Source organism: Vicugna pacos, chromosome 8 (genome assembly GCF_048564905.1).
Source record: "Vicugna pacos chromosome 8, VicPac4, whole genome shotgun sequence".
Taxonomy (NCBI): domain Eukaryota; kingdom Metazoa; phylum Chordata; class Mammalia; order Artiodactyla; family Camelidae; genus Vicugna; species Vicugna pacos.
This window is the reverse complement of record NC_132994.1, coordinates 46520204-46546321: the sequence shown is the minus strand read 5'-3', so window position 1 is coordinate 46546321 and position 26118 is coordinate 46520204. Positions and strand designations below refer to the sequence as shown.

Sequence of the window (26118 nt, the reverse complement as noted above, 5' to 3'; positions counted from 1 at the left end):
AGGCATGCACATACAAACTCTCTTGCTTTAATGTGAAGACAATTCATATTCAAGGTGACCTTTTTAAACCATCACAATCCATTAAAAGGAAAATTAACAAAAATACACATGAATTTATATAAAGATCAAAAACAAGCAAAGTACTTTGCTTAGGGAGAATTTGACAGTGATACTGTTATAAAGGAAAGCAAGCAAAGGATGACCATAAAAGTCAGACTGGTGGTTATACCTGCAGTGGGGGATGTGGGTGATCAGAAACAGCCACAACAGGGGCGCTTCAATACTCTGTAATTTCGACCTTGGTGTGGTGACATAGATGTTTACTTTATAACTACTTACTAAGACTGTACATTTAGGTTTGGGGCAAAAAATACACATTAAAATCTCAGGGTTAGGTTCTTGGTGGGTCATGGAGTGAGAAGAAGACACAAGTTTGTGTCTGAATTAGAAACATGCTAGAAAGAGAATTCTAAATTCAGTAACCATATGATAAATAAAAACACAAAAGAAAGCAGACAATGTGTCAGTTGAGAATTGGAGGAGAAGCTCCAGAGTATTACACTAACTTTGGACATAAACTTCCCATTTCCCTAACCACTCCTGCCTTGGACTCCCAGATCATACTTCACATTTTGCAACTACCTCTGCCCAAGATTCTGTAACAGCAATATATTAAATAGACTGGTTACTGTCACGGCTCGAAAACAGGAGCATTAGAGCTGGAGCATAAAGGTGAATGCTCTCTCCGCCTTCAGAGAGCTGCTTTTTCCTGCAAATAAAAGTCATATCCAAACAGCACCACAAGTAGAAGGATCCAGGAATCTTAAATATTGGCCTTCCTGGAGCTAGAAGGAGATAGACTTACTTTTTTCTTGGTTTACCAGAAACAGTCATTTAAAACTATTATGATAGCATTAATTTTTAAAAAATCCATTTTGTTTGGCAAAATCATTTAGTTGCAGAAGTATAAAAAGTTAAATGATGATCCTCTAAGATTTAAATTCAAGGAAAAGTACCATTAACAGAAAAAGTAACAGAACTAAGTAGATGATATGATCCTTAAAAGTGAATTAATGTAATATGATACGCAGCATCATCCGGCTCCCATCTGCTTTTATAAGCCTTCTCAAACATCTCAAGTTGTAAATGCAGATAGCTTCCTTCTGATTTGCTATGCAAAATAATTTAAAGGATTCTTTCTCTCTTTCTCCGTCATTCTCCCATGCCCCCTTCCACCCCCTCACACACATAGACACATTTTTTTGTTTGTTTTTGTGGAGAGAGGTAATTAGGTTTACTTATTTATTTTTAGAGGAGGTACTTAGAGATTGAACCCAGGACCATTTGATGGTAATGAATACTGTATTGTACTAAGACCTAGACTGGGTTCATGTCCAACTACCACGCTCTAACTTAGTGTCACCCTGTCTTATTTTTCTCACTGATAAAGTCGCATCTGTTTCCCACCAGGCATGCTATATGATTGAAATACTTCACAACTAATCTCTAATCTTTCACAGCTGCAATCAAAAGGAAACTACCCAACCATCCTGACAAGAGAAAGCAAAAACCGAAATACTTCAGAAAGAAAGGTCAACCTAAAGATGGAAGAAACCACCTTTAATTCAAGTGGCTGCCTAAGGAAAACCAATTAACAACATTAATCCTGAGAAAGGATCATTCATAACAGAAATAGGCATCAGCATCACGTCAGCAAAACACTGCCGTTTACAATGAGCAGCACTGCCACTATTCTCACATGTAAACTGCTTACAGAGACTCCCTTCTTCCCGTCAAGCCACCTGTTTGTCATTTTCTCACACAAGTGATCTCAGTTTCTCTTCTCTTCCTTCCTCATTTAGAACATTGTTGTTGTCGTCCTTATAATGTTAATGGTTCTTTTCTCCCTCCACAGCTACAAAATCTTTCAGCCCTTCAGTCAAATCTCAGTTTTGGCCACCTTCCATTCTGATTAATGAAGCATTTGTAGGCTTGATGTTAACTGGACTCTTTCATTCAGTCCAAAATAAAAAATGACACTAACTTTGATCACCTGCCACTATGACCTCCCAATATTCCCTATTTTAAATCATCTGAACTATACTTGCTAGCTATAAAAAAACCCAACTAATTTACACAATATTGTACCTTCAGTATAAATTAGTGTCTATATAATATTTAAAATTAAACTAATCTATACTTCAATAGTTATCAAATCATGAGCAGCATAAGATAGCATGTCAAGTAAATAAGCCACAAAACAAATAGGACACACGATGGTCCATTTAGTGTAATGGCAATTTAAGATAATTTTCTTGTATTTAACCAAGTACTATAATGTATAAAAGTTGCATGAATGTATAAAAAAAAACTCAAGGAAGTCTTGAAAATGGCTGCTTTGGATACTTTTTCATCTGCCCAAATATACTGGTATAAAACATTGAGAAGGTATTATGATGTTAAGTGACTTTCACTGAAGACAAACCACTGCTCTTGTATTCTGAACTGTTCTGGACAACTCTAGAGATCAGCATTTTTCTCCTATGGACTTTATATGAGAAAAATATCTTATGGAGTAACCACTGTGACTACAACTATATATAGCAGCATCAACTACATGTTGTATCAACAGGAAAAATGAGTTCTGGTGAAACAAATCACATTCTACCATGGCCCCAAGAGTGATGAGGAAAGATGGTCTTTAAAAGAAACTTGTAATATGCCACTCAATAATATTTGCCTTTTAATCTTGGCACACTGTAAAGGTAAAAATGTGTTTTGGTAAAGAGGCAACATAATACAGAAAAAAGCATATAAAACTTTAGGTACAAAGAGGAGTTTTGGTCTCAAATCGACAACTTCCTATTTAAGTGGAATAGGCTGGGCCCAGATCAGTTCCTCATCTGGAACATGGGTAAAATAATAAGGTCAAATGGATGTGAAACCTAAAAGCATTATAAAAGTGTTCTTTATCATTTGCTTAGCTTTCAGACTATATTAACAGGGAATAATGATAAAAAATTGGTTTTTCTTACTAGGTATCTTTATAATTTTAACACAGCAAGAATTTTCTTCTTCACTACTAAGGTTCAGTAAGTCTGAAAATTATGGCCAATAATGTAAAGATACAAAATTTTATGAAATATCTATATTCTTTACTTTTTGCATTTATAACTTATGTTTACATTATAAAAGAGGGGAGGGAGAACACTTTATAACAGCATACCAAGTAGGCCAAAAGTTATATACTGAACCTAACAAGTGACAAATCAGAAATGAAGAGACACAGTATACAAAAGTGTAAAAATCTAAAATTAATAGTCTTCCGTTGCCAAAATCAACAACACTGAACAAGGTCAAGAACAATTTGTTAGATGCGTTTGAGAACTGTTTGACAATCTCATGTCATCACTTGCATTATAGAAGTCTGGGATCCTGCTGCTATTATATACACTCCTCTCCATACAAACAGAAAGGAGAAATGAAGTAATTAATTAAAAACCAAACATGATTAATTTGACACAACAAAGTGATTTCAGTTATAATAAACTCTATAGAAGTTGAAACTCACTGATTGAATTTGATCTTATTTGATCTTATAAAGTGAATACCATTTCAAAAAATTACTTGAGCAACAGGCTTTTCCCTTGTTTTATAAATTAATTTGAAAAGACAAAAGTAAAATGATAAAAAGCAACCAAAGAACAATGAACACTGCCTTTTCAGGTTTAGAAATACATAAGGCAAGTGCTCTTATTTATCATCTTCATATAGGAGAAATATTCCCAGAAGCATCCTTAGATCTTTCTCTGTTTCTTCCTCTAAGTATCAAATTTGCTTAGGGAAATATTATAAATCTAAAAAAATACTAGCCTTTCTTAAGCAAATTAAACTCAGGGGAAAGCAAACGCAAAATTGTCCACAATGGGTCTTCATTTTGCTATTAAAACAGAAATGACTAGTTTATAATGTGACTCCATTAATTATTAAAGACTCTTTTCTCTAGATTTTTCTTCTCCCAATTCTTTGGAACAGTGTTTCAAGCCATTATAATCATCATATGGTGCAAGTATTTTTTACGGAGGACACAAAATAAAGATTGATGATGTCATTCCCTGTATTTTCTAATATCAAGACTTAAAACTGCAAAATCTATAGGTAATATTTGTTTTTAAATGTATTAAAATAAGTCTTAAATAAACAACCTAACTTTATATATCAATGAATTAGAAAAAAAGAACAAAGCACAGAGTATGAGCAGAAAAAAGGAAATAAAGATCAGAGCAGAAATAAATGAAATAGAGACTAGAAAGGTAACAGAAAAGATGAATAAAACTAAGACCTCATTCTTTGAAAAGATAAAACTGACAAGCCTTTAGCTAGACTCATCAAGGGGGAAAAAAAGGCTCAAATACATACAATCAGAACTGAAAGAAGAGACTTTAAACTGATACCACAGAAATACAAAGGATCTTAAGAAACCACTGTCAACAATCTTATCTCAATACACTGCACAACCTAGAAGAAATGGATAAGTTCCTAGAAACATACAACCTTCCAAGATTGAGTCATGAAGAAATAGGAAATCTGAGAGACCAATTACTAGCAGAGGCTGAATCAGTAATCAAAAATCTTCAAATGAAAGCAGAGGACCAGATGGCTTCACTGGTGAATTGTACCAAACATTCAAAGACGAATTAATACTATCTTTTTCAAACTCTTCCAAAATATAGTGGAAGAAAAAATACTTCCAAATGCATTCTGTGAAGCCAGTATTAGCCAAAACCAGACATGGATACCACAAGAAAAGAAAATTACAGGCCAATATCCCTGATGAATATAGATATAAAATTCCTTAACAAAATATTAGCAAATCAAATTCAACAATACATTAGAAGAATCATATAACATGATCAAGTGGGATTTATTCCAGAGATGCAAGAAGGGGTCAATACCCACAATCAAGCTCTGTCAATCAACGTGATACATCACATTAACAAAATGAAGAATAGAAAATACGATCATCTCTATCCCATCTGATAAGGGGTTAGTATCCAAAGTACTCAAAGAACTCCTACAATTCAAAAGCAAAAAAAAAAAGGGCAGAGGATCTGAGTAGACATTTTTCCAAAGGCAAAAACAGAGCTAGCCAACAGGCACTTGCAAAGATGCTTAATATCAGTAGTTAGGGACATGCAAATCAAACCTACAATGAGACAGCATCTCACACCTATTAGAAGGGCTACTATCCACAAGAAATAGCAAGTGTTGGTGAGGATGTAAAGAAAAGGGAATCTGTGTGCACTGTTGGTAGGAATGTAAATTGGTGTAGCCACTATGGGAAACAATACTAAGATTCCTTGAATTAAAAACAGGATTACCATATGATCAGCAATTCTACTTCTGGGATTTATCTGAAGAAAATGAAAACAATAGTCTAAAAAGATATATACATCCCCATGTTCAGTGCAGCATGATTTACAATAGCCAAGATATGGAAGCAACCTAAGTGTCTATGATGAAGATGTGACGTATATCTATATCAATGTAGATACAGAGAGAGCTATATTAAAAATGGAATGGAATGAAAAATGAAAAAAAGAATGAAATCTTGCCATCTGCAACAAAATGGATGGACCCTGAGGACATTAAGCTAAGTAAAATAAGTCAAACAGAGAAAGACAAATCCGTATGATCTCACATGTAGAATATAAAAAACAAAACAAACAAAAAGCCAAGTTCATGGATACAGAGAACAGATTAGTGGTTGTCAGGAGGCCAGTGGCAGGAGGGAAGGGGCAAAAGGTACAAATATCCTACTATAAAATGAATAAGTCATGGGGCTGTAATGTGCAGCATGGTGACTATAGCTAGTAATCCTGTATTGCATATTGGAAAGTTTCTAAGAAAGTAGATCTTGAAAATCCTCATCACAAGAAAAAAGAAATTTGTAACTATGTATGTTGATGGATGTTAACTAGACTCACTGTGGTGATCATTTCATAGTGTATATGAATATTGAATCATGTTGTACAGATGAGAAATGAATACGTCAATTATACCTCATTAAGAAAAAGAATGCTGTCATTCACTTTACTTTCTAATTTCAAGAACAAAAACTACAAAATCTATAGGTAATATTTGTTTTTTTACATGTATTAGTCATGTGGCTGGCACATAAATGTTAGTTACTATTTTTACTATTACTAACTCAGATAAATACATTAAGTGCTGTGATTTCTAAGAGCTGTAATGTTACTATTTGAATTATCAAATGTCTTACTTCCCTCAAAATACTAAAAGATAGATGCACGGGAAGAAACTGGGAGAGTATGAGAAAAGCATCCTGTAACATACAACAGAAGCCTCTTATTCAATGTGACAGATATTGGTAATTGTTAGTGTTATGGGCTGAATTGTGTGCCCCCAAAATTCACATGTTGAAGTTCTAACCCCTAGTATTTCTGCACTTGGACGTAAGGTCTTAAAGGAGGTGAATGAAGCTAAATGAGGTCACAACTGTGGGACCCTAATCCAATAGGACTGATGTCCTTGTAAGAGGAAAAAACACCACTGTGTATGTACAGAGGACACAGAGAGAAGGTGGCTGTCTGCAGCCAGGAGAGGTCTTGTCAGACACCAAACCTGCTGGCACCTTGATCTAGAACTTCCAGACTCCAGACTGTGAGAAAATCAAGCTCTGTTATTTAAGCCACTCTGCCTCCAGTATTCTGTTATGGCAGGCTGAGTAGATGATTAGTTGAAAAAGCCAGTAAAAGCAAGAAGAAATTGAAATGCTTTGTTAATATATTAAACATCTTATTTCAACTTTAAAAATTATATATTCATTTATCAATCTTCTGATACTGAATTAACACCTACAAAGATTTCCAATTTTGGCTTTTGTAAAATGATGCAAAAACTTTAAGACTCTTACAAAGCAATCTCAGTACAGAACCCTAGATTTGCAATAACTTTTTTCCAACCTGTTATAGTTATCTCAACCATTTCCAATTCAAGACACTTTTTTTAGCAACTCACTTTACCTTATTTTCTAAAGCATTCATATTCATTTCTACAGAAATGACTTTATTCTTCATTATATTTCACTGGCCTAATTAGCATTTAGTTATATAAGTGCCATAACAAATAAAACTGGCATAAACAGCTCACAGAAAAATCACAAGTGACTCATGGTAAACAGACAATTCATGTACAGAAGTGTACAGTTATAGTAGAGGCCAAGTAATTCACCAGCTGAAAGTGTCTGACATAGGCATTGTGTTTTAGAGCTGGAATAGCCAGTACTGGTTAATCAGCTGAGTCTGAAATGAGGTCAGTCAAGAGGCTTCCACAGTGTAGTTCTCCCTAGGCATCCATCTCCCTAGGCATCCATGGGAGATTGGTTGAAGGACCCACAGTGACACCAAAACTGGCAGATGCTCAAGTCTGATAGTCGGCCCCCAACATCCGTGGGTTCCGTATCCTTGGTTTCAAACATCTGCAGATCATGAACTATGTTTAGGATGCGCAGTTGGTTGAATCTGCTGACGTGGAGCCCTGGGATAGGGAGGACCGACTGCTTATCCCAATAAATGGTGGTCATTTAATACCATCACATTGGAAAGCTGTCACTATGTCAAACAATGTGAAAACTGCTCTTTTGGAATTTCTGAAATCTGCTTATGTTTTAAGTGCTGAATGGTAAATCATCATCCTTGGAATAGGATTTGACTTCCAAAAAACAGTTAAGTGACTTGCCTGATATAAAATATGAGCAGTAAAGTCCAGTAATAAAACTTGAAGAAAAGCAAGGTATTATTACTAAGTAAAATAACTGCTTAATATGAATATATTTAACTGTACTTCTAAAAATTTCAAGAATATGCTGAATAATTATGTCATAAATATAAATAGTACCAGATGCCACTCCAAGGATATCTGTCATCTGAATATAAACTTCTAGTATTTGCTTAAAAATAACTATTTAGACGCTCTCATTTAAATTACATCACATACACGTGTATATATATATGTGTGTACACAAATACATATACACACATACACAGAGTGGACACCAGTCAGCTATTTATTTATACACACACACACACACACACACACAGAGCTTAGCTTTCATAAGTGCCCTGAGACTGAAGCCCAATTATTGAGGAAAGCTTGTCACACTGAAAATTCTGAACCTTACTTGGTAATAAAAATGAGTTCACTACATCTATGTATACAGAAGTGACTTAATGAATGCAGTGTTTTAAGAAGATTGATTTAACAACTAAGAACTAGAGGTGTGAAAAATGGAAGGAGAAAGATCATATGGGAGACTATCAGCATAAACCAGGTATATGGTAATAAGGGTCTAAATTAGAGACAGGAAATGGAAACCGAAACAAGAAATATGTAAAATAATATATGCAAAGACACTGTACAAATATTAGTTTTTATTAGTGTGAAAGAATCCATAAATTGTGAATTAGATGAAAAAAATCGAACACAGAGTAAAGATGAGTAAGACAAAATCCTCGGGCAGTAACACCCTGTTCTTTTCTATTCACCCTACGGCCCCACAGCAAAGACGGGGCTCACTCAAGTGTCTAGTGAATATAGTCGAGCTTTGGTTGTCACACCAGACAAGTACAGACCGAGGAGCATCGTGTAGATTTAATTAAGCTCCATGATGAGGTATTACACGTATCAATTCTGATATGGACACGAAATAACAGATGTCTTGTTCTTTATTCTCAAGCTTAAATGGATTGTGTGTGTATGTGAGAAAGAGAGACAGAGAGAACTCGTGTTAGGCCCTAATAGATGGGGACAAATTACTTTCTCCTTTACATAAAAGTGACATTTTCTCTTCCGTATAGTCTGCAATCAAGTAGGTTCTGCTTTTGGAGAAAAATGGTAACTACTATATTGCTATTAGTCAGACAATAGTTGTTTAATTAAGAGTGCTCTGTTTCATAACTGAGTTAGCCTAAGGATGTCACATAAAGCCTAAGACATTAAGGTCAACTTTTATTTCTATTTTTCTATTCAACTTGATATTCTATACCTACCCTCTAAATCCCACCAAGTGCTACCTCTTCAACTTCTGCCTCCTCCTGAATTTATCCATAACTTCTTAAAAAATCAAGAACTAACAGTTCCTGACTCCATTAGAGGACAAATCTAATTCTTCCAGAATTTATTGGAAAAATATTAGAATGATTTACCTCAAATTCCTCCACCTTTTCCATTGTTATCAAGTGCCTTGACGTGTGACTGGAAAGCTTTTGCTCACAGTTGCTGATGAGTTTCAAGCAAGGGTGCCAGGGTACCATCTCTTCCGTGTATCTGAAGAAAGAACAGCTAAGTGTTACGAACACTCCCATGTGTGCCCCACACTGGATCGTCACGGGTTTATCCTGTGTGGAATGGGACATCCTCCCACCACGTGCTGCACCACTGTATTTCACACATACTAACTGTCCACATAATCCATAAACAATCTGTATTTTTAAAAAGCAAACTATTTTATTATTACCATATCCAAAAAAAGCAGTTTAATTTTTTTTACCTGTAGGATGAGAATGAGAGAACACAAGTATGTTTTATTGAAAAATGCCAAGCATTTAAACCACAAAAATACAAGATGGCAATTCCACCCTAAAGGATCCCACAAGAACACATAAGGCAGACAGAAATACATTCCACAACAAGCCCCTGACATTCATGAGGGACTGATTCAACTGGGGATTTTCACAAATTCCCAAAGTATAAAGTTCACTATAGCACACTTTCCCCTTTAAAATGAAATGTCCCTGCAAAATTTTAATGACATCTTGAGATCTCCATTAACTTTGATACATAAGATTATTCAAATAAACTACCACTACAATAAACACTCCAGATGAGATCGATCCTTTGGTCACCTTAAGCATGAAATAAAACTGAAGCCATGATAAAGCAGTGGTGCCTCTACTGTGTAGCATGTATACTTTGTGAATGGAGATGATGACACCCAGAAAGCAGCACGGTCAGGCTACAGAGGTTCAGGACCTGACATCTGATAGGCTGTTGGCATTAATCTTGGCAGAAGAAACAGGTAACAAACGTGAGGGAAACAGTTATAGAGCAGGATTCAGAACTGTGGGAGAGAGGGCTCCCTAGTTATGGATACCTTTAAGAACACTGCCAGCTTTCATTTTTCCTTTGCAAATCTTCATACCTTTCCAGATAGTCTCTGCAAACATTTCTTATACGGGAAATTTTAAAACTCTTATCCAAAATGGGAAAAGTACTGATCAGCACTTCCTGTAAAGGACCACCATCTCGGCTAGCCCAGTCTAATGCATCAACATCATTTTCACCAACAGTCTTTAACTGACTTTTCTATGTCCCTGTGACCTTCAACGCTCCCCCTCATAACCTTGACCACATGCTCAAAACCTTCATCACCCACTTACCAAGCAACATTCATAATACACTTCACTTTATTATCAGTGGAAGGAATTCTCTTGAAGTCATCCTCTGCCTCCTTCCTCAGGGCTTTCCAACAAGTAATGACCATTTTAGACTTCACCTCACTTATTAATTCTTTAATGCTCACTATACAGTCAGAAATGTTGCACTTCTATAATATTAGTTCACATTAGAGTCTTCATACAAAGCATTTATGATATGAAAGAATATATTCTACATCATAGTTAATAGACTAAAATAATGGTAACAGAGAGAAGATGTAGTTTTGATCTGAGGCTTGCAAATAGGAGGGTTTACAGATGTCTGAAACTGTCAAATTTAGTTAATGTACCCTTTTTTAAAGAAAAAAAAAATCTTATTTCCTGGCAAAGTTGACAAGGTGTTTTCATTAAAATTTTTTAATGTATACAAACATAAATTCCTTATGCTTATATAGTTTATATACCTATAAAACCCAAAACACATTTATAAATTAAATCAAATTACAAAACCAATATAATTTTAATTAATATTTATGACATGAATAATGCTAACCTGGTGAAACTAAGTCACCAGCATTTGGCTTAACAACAGAAAAACGTATTTACATGTTTGAGATTATCTTTTTGACTTGATATTTGAGTTTAAGCATGAAAGAACATCATTTAGGTCATCATTATCATTAACAAACTTGTTTTTAACCACTGTTATATGAATGAGTCAATCAATTTAACAGTGTACTCCTAAAATGCCATACTAAATTTAAAGATAGCAGTTAAAAATTATTTACGATATATTTACTAATATATTTCATACCAATGGACTGTCTGCAATCTGGTAAGTAGAAACTATAAATTTGTACTTTGCCTATGTTATTATAATAGCATTTTATCATAATTGCCTGTTTTTACTACTATCCCCTTATAATCTAAACATCTACTTAAAAGCTAAATTACAGAAATAGATAAGTGGTTGCTGGGGACAAGAGTGGTAGTGATTGCTTCTGCATACAGGGTTTCTTTTTGGGGTGATAAAAATGTTCTGGAATTAGACAGTTGTGATGGTTGCATAACTTTGTCGATACACTAAAAACTACGCACACTTTAAAAGGGTGATTTTTCATGATACATAAATAATATTTCAACTTTTTTTATAAAAGAAAAAAAAAACTATCTGTATAGGTTTTCTCTCGCTTTTCCTTCAATCAATTTTGACAGTCATTTATTTTCCTGTGACTCTTCACGGCTCAAGCTATTTCCAAATGTCACTAGAGTTTAATCTCCCATTTGACAAAAAGATTTTCATGCTGATTGGAGCACTTACTGAAAACAATTTAAAGAATCACTTCTTTCTGCTTCCTAGATGAAAGATGAAAAACACGTTCTGTTCACTGCTCTGAGCCACCACAAAATTCATTTTATCACAATTAAAATTTATCCACAAATCCTACTTTGTAGGACTTCATTAGACTTTTTCACTTTGTCATCATTTTTATCACAAGAACTTGCAGTTGGATTTCTGTTAAAGGACATCTTACAAAGAAACACAATTTCTAATCACTTCAAGAGACTTACCTGTGTGTAAACGACAATCAGAAAACAACACTTACATGGAGTGTGGAACCTGGGCAAAAAGCTACGCTCACTCAATAGCTTAGCAACTCCTATGACATCAAACACACCAGCTGAATGTTTGTCCTGCCCAAATGAATATTACACAGTTCTTCGGGTCGTTTGCATATGGTTGAAATTGTGAATAATAAACTCACAAATACCAATAGTCTACACTAATTTTATGCGGTAAGTCTCTACAAGCAATAAGAGAAATCTATTAGAAGAGCACAGGTGATGGACTCATTGATTCTGCTGAGAAGGGTTGGGAAAGTGCCACAGAGGTGGTGACAGGCCAGGCCTTGGAAGAGGACTAGAATTTTACAGCTGAGGAAAGAAGAAAGGGCACATCAAGCAATGGGGATAGAAAAAACAAAGGTGAAAAGACGTAAAGTGTACAGAGTGTCTTGATGCTGGTCCCAAATCCAATACACGAGACTGGGGAGAGTCTAGACTAGACGAAGCAGAAGCATGTTGAGTAGCAGTTTCTTCATCACAATTTAAATTGCTCAACAGTGAGAAAATCCTTTTTCAATCATAAGTTCTGACAATTCTTCACAAACAACTAAGCTTTTAGGTAGTATTTTGTTTTTATTAGGCCTTATACCTTTCAAAATGTCCTGAGTTCAATAAATAACACCTGAACTTGATTATAATGTGCAATTCTTATTTTTAAGCCTCAATCATATAACAAGATTTGGTTGAGTAAATTAGTAGTAGGACTAAAAGCCTACATTCACTATACCAAAAATACAAAAGTTTTAAAATTAAGCTGTGCTGAGGCACAATTTTAAAATGATTTTTTTATTCCTAGTCTAATAAAAAGCTATATTTGTAATACAACATAATCAAATTAATTCTAAATTATTTAGTTCAGAAGCAAGAAAATTATTTCAAATTTTTGCAGGTGACCTTAGTCTTAAAGTAATCTAATACTGTGTTATTCTAAAGAGAGTAAAGGTTTTGGATTATGTTTGCTGCAAAAGTGAAATAGTTTATGCTTTAATATAAACTCAAGCCAAACTAAGTTCATTAATAGGATTACTTTGGGTTAAGGGGAGGAAAACATATAGCAGAGGTCCTGGAAATAACTCTCTCCAGGGACAAATAAGTCAGGGAAATAAATGCCATACTAGACTTTCCATGTGTGTGCTAGCCTGGATGAAATCTGTCCTTTGACAAAACATCTAAGGTAAAAAGAAGTGATAAAAACATGCCTCCCTTTCCAAGTACTTCTAAAATATCCCTGTGTTTATACGGACTTAGAAATCTCCCCTTGTCAAAAATTATTAAAAGAGAAATCACGGAAGAAATATCCAGTAGCCATTTTTTAAGGTCTTCAGAAATACTAAAATAGTTGAAAGTGCCTCCAACTTGGCTTCTTATAAAGAGAAAGAAAGAAAGAAATTACAAAAGATATTCATAACCACATTTTATTTCAATCATAATTGAATATTAGAATGTATATATGTATATGCATGACTGGGATATTGTGCTGTACACCAGAAATTAACAAATTGTTACTGAGAGTACTTCAATAACAAAACAAAAACAAAAACAAAGACAAAATCCTACAAAATAGTGGAAAGTCAGAAATGCCAGAAAATAAGAAGTATGCAAAATCTAATAAGGATATTTCAAAAGGACAGAGGAGCCACCTCAAAGGGACTCCTGCTTATCAAATTGGGACAATATGAGCAACAAAATAACAACAATAATAAAATATAACCCAATGAATAACACAGGAATCTAAGACTCCATATTGATGTAAATTAAAAAATGAATGGGGGGAAAGGGAAAACTCATCCTTATACTCAAATGTCAAATTATAAATGCAGAAGGAATGGTGGAAGAGAAAAGCTGTCATTATATTGGCTGTCAGCAATGGAGTTGTCAATGTGAGTAGTGATTTTATGAAAAACAAGATATTGGTGTAAACTTGGGATATCTCCCCGAGAAATACTAGTCGGAAAAAAAAAAAAAATGATGACTCACAATGGAGAAACCTAACAGACAACAATATGACCAGATGATCAAGTTTAAGATCTCCAGTAGGGGTTGGCTTTGTGTGTGCCACAAAGCAATGCACTAAGAACACAGTATCATTTTTGTGGTATTCCTACCAAGAGCATTACCTGAGTCTGGTCAAGGAAGAAACACCAGGTGGACCCTGGCTGAGGATCATCCTCAGAACATAAGCTGTGTACTCTATAAAACGGTTAAGGACACAAAAGATAAGGGAAGATGGAGAAAATATTCCAGATTGAAGGAGAATGACATGATGGGTCAACGTAGCACATTTTGCTGGATAAACTACAACTGGTAAATTTGAATGGGGTTCATAAACTGGACAGCAGTATTATCAATGCTGGCTTCCAGACTTCAGGGGTTGATGGTGGTTTCACAAGAATGCTCTTGCTTCTGAGAAATGCAATGAAATAAGTAGGGGTCATGGGGCATCACATCTGCAACATCTCAAATAGTTCCAAATAAGATTAATGATAAATGGGTATGTGATTAATGTAATGGGCGAGGAAAGGGGGGCAGAGGAAGTGTATGTTCATAGTTGGAAAATTTTGATTTAAAACAAAAAAAAAAGATTCTATTGCACTTATAGTGATGATAATAGCCAATATATATTTAAGCTAACTAGAAGTAGACAGATGAATCACTCAGTGAGGTTGTTAAAATTACCTGTTTGCGGCCTGGCTATTGAACAGGTGACACACAGGCCCTGAGCTAACTAATATACAACAGGGGCAATCTTTTGCTCTTATGGGCCAGATTGTAAAAATTTTAGCCTTTGTGGGCCACATATGTTTCTGACACATCTTCTTTGTTGTTTTTTTTCCTTTTCTAACAACCCTTCAAAAACATAAAAACCAATCTCAGCTCAAATGCCTTACAAAAATAGGCTGAAGACGATATCAGGCTCACGGGCTGTAGTCTGCCAACCCCTGATGTAAAACAGAAAGTTCAAAGCAATTCAATCAATAAGAGGAAGGGGCCTGTTTTATACACATTAACTACAAAGATATTTACCCTGAATACGATTAGAGATAGGGAAAATTATGCTACGTATACAAATACCATAACAAAAATGAAATTAGAAGTAAAATTACTTAGTATTACATACTCGGGTGTGTACACTGGTAACCAATAGACCAGTCTTCCACCTAATACGAGGGTCTCAGCTGCAAAGTTCAACAGATCAAAAAACATATCACTCAGATGATAACTCAACGAAACAGGAACGTGGCTTTCTGGACTAGACAAAAGAAAACAAAATTTCAAAATCAGTGAAAAACTTTAAGACTTAAACTAAGTTAACTAAAAAGAAGCAATATGCTTCTTTTCAAAGTAATAACACATCATATTTAACTCTCACTTACCATTTTTCTAACCCCTTTGGTATTTCCTTCTGTGAACCTGTTCTTCTTGTAGATTCTCTAATACCATATGGAGCTAGACAGAAAACACAGGTAACACAGACAGTCAAAAGTCACCTAATCACCACCGAGAAGCAGATGGACATCATGTGTCTCCAGATGTGACATCCTGAGAAGGACACATCACCTATGCAATGTTCCAGCTGTTAATGCATAACAAGAGGGACATTCCATTTAAAACCCTGGGAGGGCAGGCAGGCAGGTGACTGTTATTTAAAATGTTAATGTCATAAAAGACACAGAAAGGTTGTGAAAATGTTACAATTTAAAGGAGGCCTAAAAGATATGATTTCTGAATGCAATACCTGACACTAGACTGGACACTGCACTTCAGGGAAAAGCACGCTATAAGGGATATTACTGCGTCAGTTGACAAAATTGGATGAGAAACTGTAGATTAAAGTACTGTATTGATTTACTGAAATTGATAACTGCACTTTGACTAAGAGACTATCCCTATACTTAGGAAACACACACTGAAAAATGGCAGGGAAGGGTCACAATGTGTACAACTTACTCTCATTTGATCAGGAAAAAAATTACATATTTTTATAAATACACATACAGAGTGAGATCAGATGATATATTGTTAACAAAAAGTCACCTAATTTTCACAAGTATATTCATGCTGATACTGTAACACCTTGATAATTTTTCTTTTGTTAGATTTGAAACCATCTAAGTTACCAAAGAACTGAAGAGGTCTGAGATCAAAGTGTTGAGATACAGTTTGCCACTATCTATAGATTTACTGCCAAATACTATAGAAAAGGCAGATCTGTTCTTCGATAGGATGACTAAAAAGCCCAAGAACTCAGGAGGCATGGGAAAACAAGTTCTTATGCACATTCCAGAAGCTCAGTGGGTTCACAAGCCCAGTGGTTCACAGAACCCCAAGTTTCTTTTAACTCTAGAAAAGAGATGCCAGTTACAACAGGCACAATTAAAAAAAAAAACACTAAAGTTTACACATAGAGAAATGTGAGATATCAAATTTTCTTCTTAGAAATCTGACACCATAACTGCAAATGACATTTTGGCTCCAGTTGGTATTCTAATAACCAATTACAGTCAAATATAAAACAAATATAAAAACAAATATATGTCTTAAAAAATAAGCTTAAGAGAAAAAGGGATGACAAGTTAATATATATAGTTTAAAAAAACAAAACCACTTAGTTAAATTGGTACCCTGCCCTACATTCATAATTTTTTCCTTCTCACTATGTGAAGAAGTGGGGTTGAGAGGAACATTAGTACAAGTTAGCTTTTTTTGTTGTGCTGATAAATTTTGTACTTTAAATACAAATGACTTCAGGAAACTAATTCTACTCTTACTTTTGTATAAAAACAAACTTACGATCAGTGATGATTGCATCAAAAAATGTGCCCTTCCTCCAGGAAGGTTTAGATGCATCTGAAACCAGGACATCAAGGTAATACTTCTCTAAACCATATTGACGAAGATTTGCCCTAATGTTTTCATCTGGTCCTCTCCATTTCTGGTTTTTCCTACTAGCCTTTCCTGAAGGGAAAGAAAAAGGAAGATAGAACTACAAACAACATTCTTATCTCTTGTTATTTAGCTGAAAGTAATATTTAACTCATCTAAACCTACATTTATTCAAATAAAACTTGCTATCATTTAAAATCTTAATATTATTTATACAAATAAATACTTATTTTTATTTCAACTTATTATAAAAAATATTTTGAACACTAAACTGTACTGATGTCTAACTGATCTGGTTCTGTATCCTTTCAAATAAAATTGCCTTGAAGCATTCAGTACTTAATGAGTTGAATAGAATACAGTCCCTTTCTTCTAGCAGTATAGAAATACTGATGAATCAGATAAATGGAACAGAAATGAAGAAAGCAAACTTGGGAAACACAGGAGCTGTGACCATGGAGAGAGGGGGTAAAGTAGACACAACAGATGAAAAGTTAAAGTAGGGGCTCCAGGAAGAAGTTCAAAAGTTTTGGTTTAGGAGACATAAGTGGATGATAGTCAGTCAAGACCAGAGAAACCCAGATGAAAACAAACCTAAGAAAAAAGATGAAATTCACCTGAGATACGTCAATCTTGATATACCCTGAAGTACAGAAGACTCAGAAAGAGATATTCAGCAAGTAGTTGGAGGCCAGAATACTATACAGCTGTAAGATAGCAGTATACAGACTTAAGTTGAATCCATAAGAAGGAATGGCATTTTTTATTAACCTAGGTGGCAATTTTGTAAGTGTTTGTTCTATAATTACTCTTCTATTTTTATAAACTCTTCTGTACTAGTATCTATTTCACAATAAAAACGAAACTTAAAAATCAAAAGGAGAAGAAAGACACGACTACACAACATGTAGTGTGACAGGAGAGGGTCTCAAAGAGAGACGCCTGGAGAAAGGCAACCCACAGACATGGAAGAAAACGGCAAGGCCTTGATTTGAGGAGACGGAGATGGAAACAGTCAAAGGAATCAAAGTACCACCCAATGAAGCCACTGTCTAGGAAACCAAGGGAGGTTTGATGAAGGTCAGCACTGCCAAATCCCATAGATCTGCAGTCTTAGAGTTTTCAGTAGGGATGGAAGCTGAAAAATAACAGCAGAAGAGAGTGAGGGATGAAGAGGAAACAGCGAGTATATTCTGGTTTTTCAAAACAGCACTTTGGCAAAAGGAGGAGGACAACAAAGTGGTAGCTAGGAGGGCCCCATAGGGTTGATGGTAAAGGTTTTGTATTTTTAAGAAAAGAAGAAACTTGAAAATACTTGAGAGTGTAAGTAAGAGATTAGAAGCACAGGAAACAGGGCGTATCTAACAGCATCTTGGATAAGCTCAGAGGAAACCCTACCTCAAGCAGAATTCTGCCCTAGTAGAATGAAAGGTTATCACATAACTTTTAAACATAACTCTAATAAATGAAGATTCAAATAAATTATGAAGGATAATATCCTTAAAGCAAACATACTGCTTCTACTAAAAGTAAACTGGAATAACTCCTCTTAGCGCTTTGTCTATTTCAACATACTGCAGACAAAGACTATCTTTTTCTAGTTAGCCCATTTAGGTGAACTTTATAAAGTATTACTCATTCTCCTTATGACAAATATTACTAAATTCCTTACATCCAAGGTAGGAAAAAAAGTCATCAAATATATCAAATTGCTTCAGCAAAAGAAAATAAAGTATAATAAATTCTCACCTATGTAATAATTGACACTGTAACTAGTTACAATAATAAAATACCAATATAAATACAATTTCAAAATCAAAAACTTTATATTTTAATGCTAAGAAGAAACACTTTTTCAGTTTGATTCAATTTCATCCAATCACACATCATTAATGAAGCTTCTAGATTTTAAAGTATTTTCCAAAACTGTATCAAAAATAAGCAGATGCTTGTCTCAAGTTACCCTCAGCCTAATACAGCATCTTTAAAGCTACTGTTACCTTACCTGTTTCAAAGATGTTTTGGTCAGTTATGAAATTAATAACATATCGTACTCAAAGACTAGAAATTGAGTGTGCACTCAATGTATGATTACTGAATAAAAGAATGGAGATAACTTTTAAATAGAAATTGTATATTTCGTTACCATGAATATGCTGATTACAGAATGGCTAGTCCCTCTCTCCTACTTCCTTGCCAGCCCTGAAGTTTTACAGCCTTACTGAATGCCTGCATTCTAAAAATCTCTCTAAGACCAAAATAGCTCTGAGGGGAGAGCTTTTTCTTATTCATCTTTGTGTTCCAATAGGAGGTCACTTTGCACACAATGGACCACTTCATAAAAACAGATACCAACGAAGTCTCATTGTTATAAAAATAAGTAAAATGATATTGTATCCTAACTCTATATAGGTAAACATTAAAACTAGATGTATAATGCCATATAGAACTATTTAAGTATTTTTAAGGTACATTTAGTACAAGAGCAAAGACTGTAAAACTGTCTAAAACTTTTACTTACCCAGGCCATGAACGGTGTTGTAGTCTATATCTGTCCCATACACGTACGCACCAAAATGAGCAGATGCTACCAGAAGGCCACCTGAAAAATCACAATTGTGACCTGTTAACCAGAAGGTCCCAGACTCTTATTTCTTCCCCTATTTAATCTGATCCAAATTTGTACAAACTAGCTGCAGGCCAAGAATCCTAGAATGACACTGGTCTTCACCATATTTAGCAGGCTTTAGAACTGAAAAAACAAATCCTAACCTATGTTCATTACATTGGTCACAAAGCAAGGAATTAATATATGCCCTGGCATTAACACTTTAAACAGCACTACTCAGGGAAAATTATGTTTTGGTCAAAATAATGTGTATTTAGACATTTTCATCTTATTTTGAGACGCCTATACAAATGCATCTTGCTCCTTTCTTACAAACAAGCATATAATGCTGCTACACAAAGAGCTGGCAATAAACAAGTTCTGACAACTGGGCTCAATTCTCACCAAAGTCACAGTTGCAAATAACTGAAACAGGGCATAATTAATATGTAAGACATTAATCCCTACAAAAATTAAAATATGACAAGAAATAATTACTCTGATAACCAGTGAAGTAATTATCTCACTCTAAACTGTAAATACAAATTTCTGAATAACTATTATAGACATACATAAAAATAGTTAATACAATGATTTTTTTTTTTTACTCAGTGCTGTGATCAAATTAAGAACAATGTACCAATACAATATGATTGAACTAAGTAATCTGGTTGGTACGACCATCTCGCAGATAAAGAAAAATTCTAATAAAGATTTAAAAATTTTTGAAATCCTTTAAAATAAAAGGTAATATTTTTAAATTGTTTAAGAACAAAAATCCATAAAGTTAAATACTTTAATAATCGTACTTTTCAGTGAACTTCACTTTTTTTTAATCATCTAAATTAAAAATGCTCTTAGTGCTTGGGTAAGTCCTAATAGCTATATTGTAGAAAGGTCTGTCAAACTCAAGTCAAAAATATATTCTTGGCCTGCGTACAGATTTGGATATGGGACAATTAACTAGGGCTCTTTCTATTCCATCCTTTTGAAATGTAGTCTCTAAAGATGGGTAGTGCCTCCAGAGGGTCAAGGTCTATAAATCAGTGCTGTTCCTTCCATAGCCATTTAAAATACAGTTTGGTAACATGTACTTAAAAATACTTTGCTCAGTGAAAAATATTATAACTGACTACTTCCTAGTGGAGCCATGAATAAGAAAAATGGAAGACTAAAAGTACAGCAGAAACCAAAACCTGGGTTCCCTCATACCAACTTCAGAAAGCATCTGAGAGGTAAGATAATAAGTAAGACGTCAAAACTCTTAGTCTATAAATAGAACAGCCCATATTTAGGAAGGGTACTGTGTGTGATGACTTGAAATACTCACAAAATCACTTCACCCAAATTATGAGGAATTACTACAATTCTGCCAATTAAGGCAGATACTCACCTAGAAGAACTAGTTGTCAAGGGGAACAGAAAAGCTTTCCTGTGCTTCCTTAAACAGAACCTTATCCATTTGGTTAGAGTGAGTTTTGAGAAGACCCAATTTAGAGTACACTGCTGAAAGGAGATGAATAATCTGTTAGACTGCATCTGTCAGTTAGCTTTGTGCCCTTTAAAAGTTTTTCAAGTTTTAAATAAAGTGACCACAAATTAGCTTCTATGATCTGGTCATTCGGTTATTACTGTTAATCATCTAGTTGTTTTTCTCAATTAAATGAGGCATTTTTGCACTTAGTTATACCTCAGCTGGAGTTTTCTTGGAAGCTTTATGGTGGAAGAAGGGGTGATAAAAAAGGAAGGGTGAGGTGTTGAGGGGGCAAGTAATGTGACTCACCTGATTTCTTAGTATGACATCAAGTATAGAAATACCACGTGTGATCTAGACTAGCCACTCTGTGTTTTAATTTCTTATTACTTAAATAGTAACCATTTTAAGGTTAGGGTAATATCTTACAGGCAAAAGGACATAACTGAAATTTATTTATGGTATAGAAACTAATTTAAGTGGAGAGATTTAAGTGGAAAGCTTTTATAAAAGTGTGAAAAGGGGAACTGGGCTTTGGTTTTGCTGAAAGAATAGGAGGAAAAATGGTGATACTATTACACCTATGTTATCTCTTTCAATAAAAGAACTCTAAGAAATTAAACTAGCAACTTAAACAAAAGGATACTGCCAGAAAATAGAAATTCTACCAAACTATGAAACTCAGGAAAAAGGGACTACAAAGAGTTGTGGATAAAATGGGAAGCAGTGATTATTACAAAGACCTACAGAGATCCATTATCTCTCTCCTAACTTTTTCTTTTCCTCCCCAGTGGGTTTCCCAGTGCCTTGCTTCCATGTCTATCATTTTGCAATGATTAAATTTAAAATTTTCACTCCTTTTCTTACATCTATGGGCCATTTGAAGGTAGAAAAGTCCAAGAAGTACACAAGAGCCTCTTGGATGTGTTTTCCATTCCTAAAGGAGTCGACTCATTTGAGGGCAAAGGGAAGAGGAATCAGAGAGATGGTTGCAGAGCTGCATTATAAAATCCTACCACAGCACCTGAAACCGTGGCAGACACTTGCAGCAATTATTTTCATTATTAACAAAGAATTAGAAGTTTACAATTTTAACCCTCAAATTTCTTGCCTGCTGCCATAATTTGCCAACAGTTGCAAATTATCAATATCTTCGAAATCAGCCAAAGGACTAGAAAATGAGTTGATACCCAAATCATTCATCATCACCATTCAATATTAGCTATATCGAACATCTTTCACCAAAAAGGCATCTAAGTGTTTAACAAAGTAATAATTTTTAAAATGATTAATAGTATATAGTTCACATGTCTACAATGTGTCACACAACTTCCTAAAAATGTCATATACATATATTACCTCACTTAACCTCACAATATATTACTTATTACCATTTTACAAATGATGGACTGAGGCCCATACAAATTAATAATCTTGCTCCAAGTCACATAGTAACTGATAGAGTAAGGATTTAAAACTCACTCAATTTAGTTTTATGGTTGTCTACACCATACTACTACCTCCTTTGGGGTCAGTAGCAATTGAAGTAAATATTCATAATAGCCTATTAATTAGACACACAAAAGTACAATTTGTTATTAAACAAATTAAGTAAGCAAAGCTGCACACATAGTTAATAAGAGTTGTATACCATTGACAAGTCTTGTAACGTATCATAGGCAGATCAGTGCCATTACAGGTATTCAACATATGCGGGCTGATCATTCTTTTAGTGATCCCATATTAGAACAGCAGTTCTTCCTAATTACTGACAGCTAACACATGATATGTATCTTCCCCCTTGGGAAAATGGAGATACACAACTTAAAAAGGAAAAAATGTAACTACAGTTAGAATCAATGTATTTGCTAAAAATGGAAATGAAAGTGTGTTTCTGCAGCTCATAATGTCATTCCAGACAACACAGTAGACTGTCTAAAAGAAAAAGGTATTTAGTCAGAAAAAGATTATATCTCTCCTTTCAGTTTCCAAGAAGCTTTCTAACCTACACTATAACCTTGAGAAAAATCACAAGTCATAAGTAGTCTGCGGGTAAAGCATTTAGGAAACCAGTACTAGTTCATATCAATTTTGTAAAATGAAAAAGGGATTAGATACACTTGAATTTAAAAAAAATACTAAAAAACAAAAAAGTATTATCCAATACTTAATGGAAAACTATGACTATGGAGGAGGGCACAGGGCTACTTATTTCTCTAATCCTTCAGAAGGTACTACCCATCAAAGAGACAAAAGACCCAAGAAAGGACAAACTGCTTAAGAACTGAGTCTATTCACAATTACTGGCTATTACCAGTTTTAAAACAAAAGCACCAAAAACTAGCTAAAGTCTTAAAGCTATGCTTAAACTACAAACACAAATTATGAAATGTATTTTAAGCAGCATCTTTGCATACATCTTTCTCTTGCAATTTTCCATTAATTGTCCTACATTACAATTAATTTTTCATTAATTGTCCAAAATAAACAGTTAAATGATTAAGATATGCTACCCACTCTAAGGAGCTGCCCTAAAGCAAATTAGGGTTAGGTCTCCTTACCCTTACCACACTAAAGGTAGTTAATACCTTGATTACTATGGAAGTTAGTTTCATAATATGCCCACCCTCATCTACATCAAAGGAAGGAAATTTTACCCATACTAGTAACTATTTTTAAACTTTATGGTCTGATCTATGTGTATGTGTACATAATAAACACACACGTATGTATCTCAAAGAATCACTTCATAGGAAAGGATTTTAGAGGTCTAAAAACAGGATTAAGAATAGAAAGTTTAGCATTTGGAAAAAGATTAATTTTAATTACATCCATTCCTCACAGCATACAAGAAAATGAACTTCAAATGGATCACAGATCAAAAAGGAAAAAAAATTAAAACTATTAAAGTACCAGAAGAAAACACAGCTGAATTCATCTATAACTTGGATGCAGGGAAAACTTTTGTCAAGCCAAAAAAAAAAAAAATTATATGCAAAATCAAAAGATATGGCAAACTGGGAAAAAATGTGTATGTATATATTATTATGTGTATTATATATATAAAATAGGAAAAAGGGGGGAGGGGGACCAACCTACAACCTATAAGTATTTTAAAAAAATGAGAGGAACCAAAAAGCCTACAGAAAAATGAGCAAAAAGACTTGAAGATAATTCAAAAAAAGTTGTAAAACTAGCCCTTAAAATATAAAAATAGACTTCATTCATAATAAGAAAAATCCAAATTAACCCAACAATGAGATAATATTTTCACCCCACAGAATGTCAAAGTTCAAAAGCTTGACAATATACTCTGCTGGTGAGGCTGTGGGGAAACAGGGACTCTCATACTGCTGGCAAGAATGCAAAATGGTAGAATAGAGAGTGATTTGGCAACATTTAACAAAACTACATATGTGTACACTCTTCAACCCAGCAATCCTACTTCTAGAAATTTACCCTGTAAGCTTTGTTTCCAACTTTATGAAAGTACACACATACAAGATGATTCACTGCAAGCATTATTTGTGACTATGAAATATGGGAAACCACCTGTATCCAAGCACAGGAGATTGTTAAGTATATACGCCGATAGGGTACAACTATAAAAAAGAATGAAGGCAATCTCTGAACTAAAAGGAAGTGATTTCCAGGAAATACTGTTAGGTGACAAAAGCAAAGTTAACAGCCACCTTTTGTGTAAGAAAGAAGTGGAAATAAGAAAATATATATATGCTGGGGTATCATTACAAAAAACAAAAAACATCCACCACATGAAGAGTCAATTAGAAAATAAAGGAGCTGGTTACCTACAAGGGTGGGGATAGTAGAATGTAAGGAACATGGAAGACAGCGACCCTTCCCCTGAGGACACCTTCCTCTGTGCTCTGATTTTCGGAAGTAAATTAATCTGCTACACATTTAAAAACAAAAGTAAACCAACGAGGATTGGAGGAGTAAAAATCTAAAATTGATGGCAAACTGGAAAGAATGAATTCAGCTGAAGTTTAAATGAAGAGGAAAAAGAAGAAAGCACAATGTTTGACCTCACTGCCTCTTTGGTGGGGTAGAGAACAGAATACATATTCTGAAAACATATCTTTCTAATAGGATATTTTTAGTGGCATGGGCAAAGCAATTTTGACACTATTTTAGATGTATTGCGGGAATGAGCAAAAAAAATGTGTTGATGTTGACAGGGACCAGGATTCAGAACTTAGGGTTCTCACTATGGATGGAGGTACAAGTAAATATGGAATGGGTGTGGGTAGGCAAGAAAGAAATCTGTAGGGATAGACTAGAATTTGTAGTATATGCGGAAACTCACTATTTCTAAAATATGTGTATGTGTGGTTATGTGCACACGGCATGTATGTATGCAGGAATATGTGCATGTGTATTTGCACACATTTATATGCATATTGTATATATACACATACACATTTCCTAGCTTGTCTGCTCAAAGAGTCTAGAAACAAAGGTACCAACAAAAGCACTCAGATCTTATTCTCTAGTACTATTCCCCACTAACAGAAGCAAGGGATCCTTGGAGAAGTGACTGACTCCAGGGTTTGGAGAGGTAGGAGACGAGTGAAAAAGCAGGGAAGTGCTTACACACACAAAAAAAGATGATAAGAACGTCACAAAGACATCCTACATGAAAGCGATCTCACTTGGCAAATCCAGGGCAATTTGAACAACAAAATTATTAAGGAAAAAAAATGAATTATAGACCACTAGGGGAAAAAAAGGGGGAAACCACTAGTTCATATTAATAATGAATATGTAAGAGAAAAGAAAGGGCTCTTGCTTACAATAGAATGTGTCAAGTGGTAAATATGGAGGGAGTGCTGGAGATGGAAAACCGTCCCTTTGAAACCATCAAAGTCAAGACTGATTTAGGCAAGAATTGTCAATGTTTGGCAAACCTGACAACTTGACAGGGGTGAGGGGTGATTTAGACGTGCAGAACAGAATATTTACATGGTCTTAGTGTGTCTCCGCACAGACTGCCTATTGACTGCAAGGGAAAAAAATTAGTAATCATACAGTGGAAAAAAGTTGAACAC

The 26118-nt window shown here is 34.7% G+C and overlaps 1 protein-coding gene across 2 annotated transcripts in view; it reads right to left on the bottom strand.

The window, feature by feature from the left end:
• The window catches only part of TRMT11 (tRNA methyltransferase 11 homolog), a 50492-nt gene that overhangs the window by 9407 nt on the left and 14967 nt on the right, over window positions 1-26118 (bottom strand). For both annotated transcript variants that reach the window (XM_006200026.4, XM_072965832.1), the window contains exons 8-12: window positions 19489-19569; window positions 16875-17039; window positions 15458-15530; window positions 15202-15333; window positions 9228-9348 (exon numbers count right to left, since the gene is read on the bottom strand). In XM_006200026.4, the coding sequence (XP_006200088.1) occupies window positions 9228-9348; window positions 15202-15333; window positions 15458-15530; window positions 16875-17039; window positions 19489-19569 (572 nt within the window). The remainder of the gene's footprint in view (window positions 1-9227; window positions 9349-15201; window positions 15334-15457; window positions 15531-16874; window positions 17040-19488; window positions 19570-26118) is intronic.